At 38.6% G+C, this 8,383-nt stretch overlaps 1 protein-coding gene across 1 annotated transcript in view; it reads left to right on the top strand.

The window, feature by feature from the left end:
• LOC103609541 (ankyrin repeat and MYND domain-containing protein 2-like) overlaps nucleotides 1-7,059 on the top strand; it is a gene marked incomplete at its 5' end in the record, with an annotated part of 11,675 nt that extends 4,616 nt beyond the window's left edge. The window contains 3 exons of the mRNA XM_008593847.1: nucleotides 2,385-2,513; nucleotides 4,477-4,606; nucleotides 6,117-7,059. Of these exons, the coding sequence (XP_008592069.1) occupies nucleotides 2,385-2,513; nucleotides 4,477-4,606; nucleotides 6,117-6,301 (444 nt within the window). The remainder of the gene's footprint in view (nucleotides 1-2,384; nucleotides 2,514-4,476; nucleotides 4,607-6,116) is intronic.
• Between the last annotated feature and the right edge of the window lie 1,324 nt (nucleotides 7,060-8,383).

Here is an 8,383-nt window from a genome sequence, read left to right as displayed (position 1 = left end):
GACCGGGACCGGCAACGGGATCGCAACCCTCGGTGCTGCGCCCACACCTCGCTCAGCCAGTGAGCGGGAACCGGTCTGTATGTGGGATCCAAACCCTCGGCAGGAGCGCCGCTGCGCTCCCAAGCGGCACACTGTAGCAGTGCGCCACCGGGCCGGCCCTCCATGTTGCTTTCTGACAGTGCTCATGTCTGGGGCTTCCTATTCATGTTTCCATTCCCTCTGCCTAGCATGGGACTCTGGCTTCCGCCTGTCACAAAACTCAGCAGGAAGTGTGAGGCATGGCTAAGTCTAAGAAATATTGCTCCAGCATTATAGCAAATTACACTATTAAAGGTATTTTGCTTTATCCATTGACAGTGTGTATTTTAATTTGTAGAAGGTTAACTAACGTCTCTGATTTTATAGCACACATTGAATAAAGCATCCTGTTTATTTTTAGGCTGAATATCTTTCCATAGGAGGAGCTCTGGTATCTAAAGAGATTCTTTTTTAACAAAGTAGATGACAGGATTTTGTATAATGAGGAAGTTCTTGTCGCACAACAACTACAAGAAAGATTCCACGTAATTACTCATTTGTACCATCGTTAATTTTTTTCTATTTAACAAAGTAGATGACAGGATTTTGTATAATGAGGAAGTTCTTGTCACACAACAACTACAAGAAAGATTCCACGTAATTACTCATTTGTACCATCGTTAATTTTTTTCTGAAGCAATAGTGCACATGAACAACCATTCTCCTAGCAAAATATCCTTTAGTTTTACCTTCAGTTTACATCTGTGAGAATGTTAGTATGTGGTTTGACTTCCACAAATGTCCCATTTTGGGGGAGATTTTGAACATGCGTCAGGCAGTTTTGTGAAGAAATGTTTGTACATGAAAATGTAATGGTTGGAGTATATCATTGCTGAATATACCAGTGTTGAATATATCATACTCTGTTGATTTGTGGACCAGACTGTTATCTGATGCAGTACTCTACTTTTGAGGTAAAATAATTATGTAGATTTATAAGCATTCAGTGTAATATTAAGTACCAGTAATTCTCAGACTTTTAGTACGTTTTAGAATTACCTGGGGATGTTGGTAATAATGCAGGTACCTGGACTACACACTTGGAAATTCTAAGGTATGAGGTAGTGGGATGGATCTGAACTTTTAATAAGTTCTCTGATGCACTCCAGCATTTGGGCACAACTACTATAGACCTTCATTCCTATTGAAATTATTAATTTAATTATCTAATATCTGAGGATTCATTTCACCTGGTTTTATCTCACCACTGTACTATTTTCATTCCAAAATTGAATTCTTAGCACTTTTACAGGAAAGCAAATTCAGTCATTATTATTTGTGTACAGGAGGAACATGACAGTTTTAATAGTGCTACTTTTTAAATAATTCTTGAATATTTTAATATTTTGACTATCTCGAGTATGCAGAACAATGTAGAACTTTGTTCCCAGGTGATACTTTTTAAAATCTTTTATGTATAATTGGTAATATAATAGAAAAACAGATATTCTTAGAAAGAAAAAACAAAAGCTCAAAAATGGGAATAATGACATGTGGCAAAAATTTTGGTTGGGAATATATGAGCAAATTTGAAAAACTCAGAACAAGAAACTTAAAAATAGATAAGAAAATAGATACCCTGGAATTATTTTTGCTTATGCTGGATAGGTTTTAATAGCATCATTTCAGACACAGTTAAATATTTACTCATAATTTCCTCCCCCAGAATTTATAAATTATCTTTAACAACTCATTCTAATTTTCCATAGCCCTGTAATAATTTTCGTACTTTTTGTTTTTCTTAATACTCTGATGCAATTGGTCTATGTTTATTAAAGAGTTTGAAACATTAGGATCATAAAAGTGATAATTTAACTATTTGAATTGTAGACCAACATCAAATGAACAATTAAAACATATAGTCTTTAAAATATTTAAATCACACCAAACTTTTAAGAATTAGGTAGTTAAACATTTGTGGTGTGCTCTATAATTGTCCCACAGGATATGAATATTGTCTTAATGTCAATTCTCAGAAGAAAATTCTGAGTTCATTGTTCTATATCCAAAATCCCTGTGGGCTTACTGAATAAACCTAATTGAAAAATACTTTTATTCTAGGATAGGGCCATTATTTTCTCTGTAGTTACTGAGATCCATGACTTACTTCCTGTATGCTTTGCATAGAAAAAGGTATACGCAAAAGGATATCTGTCATTTTGTCATAAAGTCTGTGTAATCCCTATCCTGAATGATTTCTTCCCTTGTGGGTCCACATTGTGATACAACATTGTTCATGGGGTGACATCTCTGTCATTTTTCCATGATGATTTCAGAGGGTTTTTTTCTCTTCATGCCCACTCTAGGGTTCTGATCCCACTGCATTCTCTGTGCTTACCCAAGCCATCACTGGTCAGGTGGGTTTTGTGGATGTTGAATTTTGCACAACCTGTGGAGAAAAGGGAGCAAGTAAAAGATGCTCAGTATGCAAAATGGTAAGAACGGGGTTCTTTTAAGTTCATTGACTTCTACTTTAGATTTCAGCCAAGCTGATGATTGAGTTTTAATAGTCTATAAATATAGCTATTGACATTAATTTTCTAGTAAATTCTAGTACATGAAAGTATTCTATCTATTTAAAAAGTAGTTTTGGAAGAGAGCTATAGAGTCAATGTAGTTCTGTGCCCTGTCTATCTTCTGCCAAACGGCCAGTCTTCCTCAGCTTCTATCATGACCACTCTACAGAAAGAAAGGATATGAATAAGTGAATATGAAAAAATAAGAAAAAAATTATCTGTAGAGCAAGGGGACTGAGGTTGGTGTGGATATGAACACCTAGAATGGGACACTTCGTAATTATCAAATGTAACTCTTCTGATGTTGTTTTTAATCTCTTCATCAACTCTTTCTTCTATAACTACAACTTCCTCCTGGCTGTCACCAATCTTTAATCCCTATGGGCTATACTGCCTGCTTCTGCCAGAATTATCTTCGTAATGAACATATCCGATCATGTTCTTCTCACAACCAGATATTGCACACATGCATGATAACTTAACCCCATAGGTGACGTTAATTTCCTGTTGACTTTGAGGTTGAAATTCTTCAGTGTATCGTATGAAACCCGTGACAATCTGCTATAACCTACTTCTCCAGTTTTGTCTCTTTTAATTACTTATCTCTCCGAACCTCTGTTTCCTTACATGTGAAAAGGGGCTAGAGTTATGAGAATTAAATGAGACTACCTACACTGGTTAACTATTGCTGCATCTAAAAACACTCTAAAACTCAGTGCTTAAAACAACAATCATTAGGCTGGCCCGTGGCTCACTTGGGAGGGTGTGGTGCTAGTAACACTAAAGCCACAGGTTCGGATCCCTATATAGGGATGGCCGGTTAGTTCACTTGGGAGAACGTGGTGCTGACAACATCAAGTCAAGGATTAAGATCCCCTTACCGGTCATCTTAAACAAACAAACAAACAACCACAATCATTCATTCTTTCTCCCACATTGTGGTCGGCTGGCCTCAGCTGGGGCAGTTGTGCTCCACGTATCTTTCATCCTCCTTGGACCAGCAAGCTGGGCTGAGCATGTTCTCCTGGCAGTGGCAGAGGTACACATGGGCAATAGAAACACAAGGTCTCTTGAGGCCTGGCCTCAAAATTGCCACACTGTCTCATGTCGTTGGCTCAAATAAGTCACATGGCCAAATCTAAACTCGAATCTCCTCTTCAGTGCAAAGAACTTTAATATCACACGGGAAAGCGTATGAATGCAGGAATGAGGGAAGAATTGGGGCCAATAATATAGTCTATAACACCACCCATGTGTAACATCTAGCACAGTGCTTGGTATATAATAACTGTTTAATAAGGTTCATTCCCATCTCTTTACAGCTCCCACTTACAAAAATATGAGCTCATTTTTAAAAACTTGCTGTCCTTGAACATGTCATTCACTTCCATGTTCCTACATTTTTATACAAGATATTCCCTCCACTTGGAATGCTTCTTTCCCATGTCTCTGTCCATCCTGACTCCCCCTGGCTAGAGTGAGTTAGTGCCTCCTCTGTGCTCCCATCACTGTTAACTGTGTTGTGAATCACGTTGTGAGGTGTCTGTCCCCCTCCGTTCTGCTTCATCCTGCTCTTTCCCAACCCTGGCTTCCTCTGGGACAACTGTCTTCTTTGTGATTGTACTGTACCAGTTCTGGCACATAGTAGGTTCTTTGTAGCCATTTGTTAGAGTCTTCGGTAGACTGTTATATCTCCATTATTGTCTTAAAGTGCAAGCTAACAAGTACAAATCTACATCAATATACACCCACACATCGTGGTTTTAAAATAAAGTATGGAAAATATAACATTTTTATAGTGTAGTTCTTGGTTTAATGTCATAGTTGGGAAATCATGCAATCACAGCTCTTGAAATGAAAATAAACCTGCAATTGCTTTCAGGTAATATATTGCGATCAAAGTTGCCAGAAGATACACTGGTTTGCACATAAGAAAATCTGTAAGAATCTGAAGGACATTTATGAAAAGCAACAACTGGAGGCTGCCAAAGAAAAGAGGCAAGAGGAGAGCAGTATGTATATAAAACCTGAGCTCATTCAGCTTCCTAGCAGGGAAAGCAGTGATAGATGATATGAACACGGGGCACACTGGAACTGAGTCTTCTCTGGGGACCAAGGAAGTGGGACCGACACAAGGATCACACTTCAAGCTTCCTAGCAGGGAAAGCAGTGATAGATGATATGAACACGGGGCGCACTGGAACTGAGTCTTCTCTGGGGACCAAGGAAGTGGGACCGACACAAGGATCACACTTCAACTCAAACGTGTCTCTTTTTGGAGTCCTTGGGATAATGCACAGGATATAGTCAGCCTAGACGTCATGGAAAACAAGGAGACAGAATCCTGAGGAACGTAGTTTATTCCACATTCTGCATTCTGACTCAGGACACTGCCCTGGAACAACTCTAGTCCCATTTCACTTACACTTTGTTCATGAAACATTGTAAGGTCTTTAATTAAGGAAATAATTAAATTTCCCCTAATGGCCATGAGAAGATTTTAAGGTTGGAAGCCTCAAAATTTCTTAATTAAATTTCAAAACTGCAGGTGAAATTACAGTGTATTTATAAATTACAGATTAATTTATAGATGTAATATACAGATTAAATTTCCACAAATGTCAGAGCAGTGAGTTTCCTATTATTTTTCTCTCTATCCCTCATGAAGTTATGTGACTCATCAAAACCAGTGAGTTGCTTCAGCAATGATTCTCATATTAGGCCCCCACCTTCACTCCCCACCCTGGAGAATAGATCACATATTCTGGGGAAGTGTAAGTAGTTTGTAAAAGTTGCCTAGGTGACTCTGACACTAGGCATTCCTCCTCCACCCTTCAAGCAACCATGACCCTTTACCACTTGGCTGAGAAACACTTGTGGTGGGATTGAATGATTTATACAAAATTAAACCATTTATAGTGAAGAGTGTAGTCAGGTTTTCTGGCTGCCATGCTTTCTCCTGTTTTCTGGACCAAACTTATTTTCCGATGTGCTGAGGACAGAGAATCCAGCTGTTCATGTGCTACCAAATCATCAGTAGAATGGGAACTGAGAGAATAGGATTGTCAGTAGAATGGGAACGCCCACGTGTTAAGCCTCAGCCATGTGCCACACACTATTCTAAGTGTTACAGACACCTTTATTCTTCACAGAATGATGGATAGGCTTTATTACCCCCATTTTACAGATAAGGAAACAACAGGCAATTACCTACTCAAGGACATCAAGCTAATTAATAGGAAAGCTACATTCAAATGCAGCTTTTGTCACATTCCAAACAACAATCCTGATTTAGAGGCCTCAGATCCAAAACTGCTTCTGCTCCTTGGTAAATTTGGAGTAAATTGCCAAACTCCTCTCTTTCCAGTTTCCACATTTGTAAAGTATTGATAGGAATGATAACAGATGATAATCAACCTGTAGTTCCTATGAGGATTAAATAAATTAATACATGTAAAGCATTTAGAAGAGTATCTGATAGATGGTAGGAACAAAATGACAATTTTGTTTTCTTTTTATCAGATGGCAAACTCAATGTCAATTCTAATTGTGTTAATGAAGAACAACCAGAGGCTGAAACAAGCGTTTGCCAAGAGGATTCCAATCCTAAAGATTCTGTGGAAGGGGAGAAGGAATGTCTGCAAAGTGAGGCTGGGCTGCAGTGCTTTCAGGATGCTCCTGCAGGCCCACAGGCATCAGAAGAGTAAAAGCCGTAGCAAGCTGTAGCATGGATGCTCCTCACCTAGCAGGTAGCTGGAAAACTCATGTGACTGTGTCCTCATTGCCTTGTGACACCTGCATGGCACCAGCGCAGGATTCCACGTGTCATAGAATAGAGGCTTTCAAGCAAAGCTCTGTCTACCATACTCTAATTTCCTATTAATTTCTGTTCTATAATTGAACAGATATTTCTACGGAAAATTTTTTCTTTCAAAATACAGGAAAAACATTTCCAGTCCCTTTCTGAAGCTGGCTTCCCAGTAATTGTTCTCAAAGGAAAATAAATCAGCTTAAAGAAGAAATATAGGCTCTGGGAAACAAAGGGACAAGCAGAATAGGTGTGGGAGAGAACAGATTTTCAGGAAAGAAAAATTTTATAGCCATAGAAGTGGGTAGTTAGAAAAATCATAACTTATATGTGAGTGAAATTCATATAAATAGCATTTACAGTACTGAAGTTCTGCTTATTAAGACACAATGAAATGAAGAAAAGCTATATGTTAAAGGGTCTTTCCCAATTATTTCAGCTAATTGTAGTTTTATATGGAAATTATCCTGGGCCGTCTGAACTTTATGTAGTTCCTGCAGTAAAGTTCTGTCTACAGTGTTTGTTCCTTCAGAAATGTCAGATCCCTCTTAAGGAAAAGGCATAGCCAGGTCTGTCTCAGCATGTACATTTAAAAAGACACTACCTGGGGCCGGCCCGTGGCTCACGTGGGAGAGTGTGGTGCTGATGGCACCAAGGCCATGGGTTCAGATCCCCATATAGGGATGGCTGGTTAGCTTACCTGGGAGAGCATGGTGCTGACAGTGCCAAGTCAAGGGTTAGGATCCCTTTACTGGTCATTAAAAAAAAAAAATACTACATGAAATTTTTGATTAAATAATGGCCAAACATACTGTGTACACAATTATTGTAAAACTAATTCATGTGCCACACTCTGCCTAAAAGGCTGAGTAAAGTTTTCATGGGGCTCTTTCTGTCCAGAAATTGTGGTTTATAACTGTCATTTAGAGGATGTCATCAGTTTTTAACATATGTGGTAATTAAACAGAGCTAGAAAGTGATGTCTGAATATAGTGATGTTTCAAAGTTTCTTGTGTTGATTTGTAAATAAATTGTGCTTACTAATATAAACAACTCATCTTGTTTGATAATTTGTTGTTGTTGGGGGTGGGAAATATTAGAGAAATATTAGAGAATTTAAGAATTAGTAGGGAAGTTAGCAAATACTGGAGAACGAAGTAATTATTATTTTAACATGTACAGTGCAGATCACAATAACTAGAATTCTCACCTCGCTTTGCTGATCAGACTCTTCTATCTTGCTGATTCTCATCTTTCTTGCACTCAATTACTTCTCTCCCAGCGCTAGCATGTGCACCTTCTCACACACCCTCTACCACGCTGCTCCAGGATGACTTCACGTGAGTAAATTCAATGTTAAGGGTCAACTGGACAGGAATTCAGTGGGCAGATTTTGTCTGCACTTGTCAATCATTCTTTAGATTACCGCCTGTACTCACTGGTGAACATTTTTCTTTAGGTAGTAAAAGAGGCCTCTCAGGCGTCCCTCTCCTACAAACATGCTTTTTTCCTGAGTTTTCTGATTTTTAATGATTTTGTGTATATGTGTGTGTTATTCTCCTCATCTTCCTGACACACACTGTGTCACAAAGTGCCACACACTGTGCTGGGCTCTGGCAAGAGGACTTGGCTCCTGTCTTTGGATAGGCAGAAGGAAATAGAAAATACAGAGATGCGGCAATATAGAGGTGATTTTCTCCCCCGTTGAAATGAATTGCTAATACAAATAAGAACGCTAACATACAGCGGGCATAAATAGGAACCTTAAAATTACACAAAGAAGAATTCAGGCATAAGACATATCACATAGCAAAAGTTTCTTTAGATGTATGTCAGGGAACGAATGGTCAGAAAATGGGGCTTAAGAGAAAATGGGGTTGATTCTGATTGTAATCTTTTCCTTTGTCACACATTAACATGAACTTTTCTATTATAATACTATCAAAACAGTTGGTCATCCTGGTTGTTCTTTTTTTCTCCA

This window comes from Galeopterus variegatus, unplaced genomic scaffold, assembly GCF_000696425.1.
Source record: "Galeopterus variegatus unplaced genomic scaffold, G_variegatus-3.0.2 Scaffold9742, whole genome shotgun sequence".
NCBI classification, from domain to species: domain Eukaryota; kingdom Metazoa; phylum Chordata; class Mammalia; order Dermoptera; family Cynocephalidae; genus Galeopterus; species Galeopterus variegatus.
Note: the sequence above shows the minus strand (reverse complement) of the source record. Positions and strands in the feature narration are given on the sequence as shown.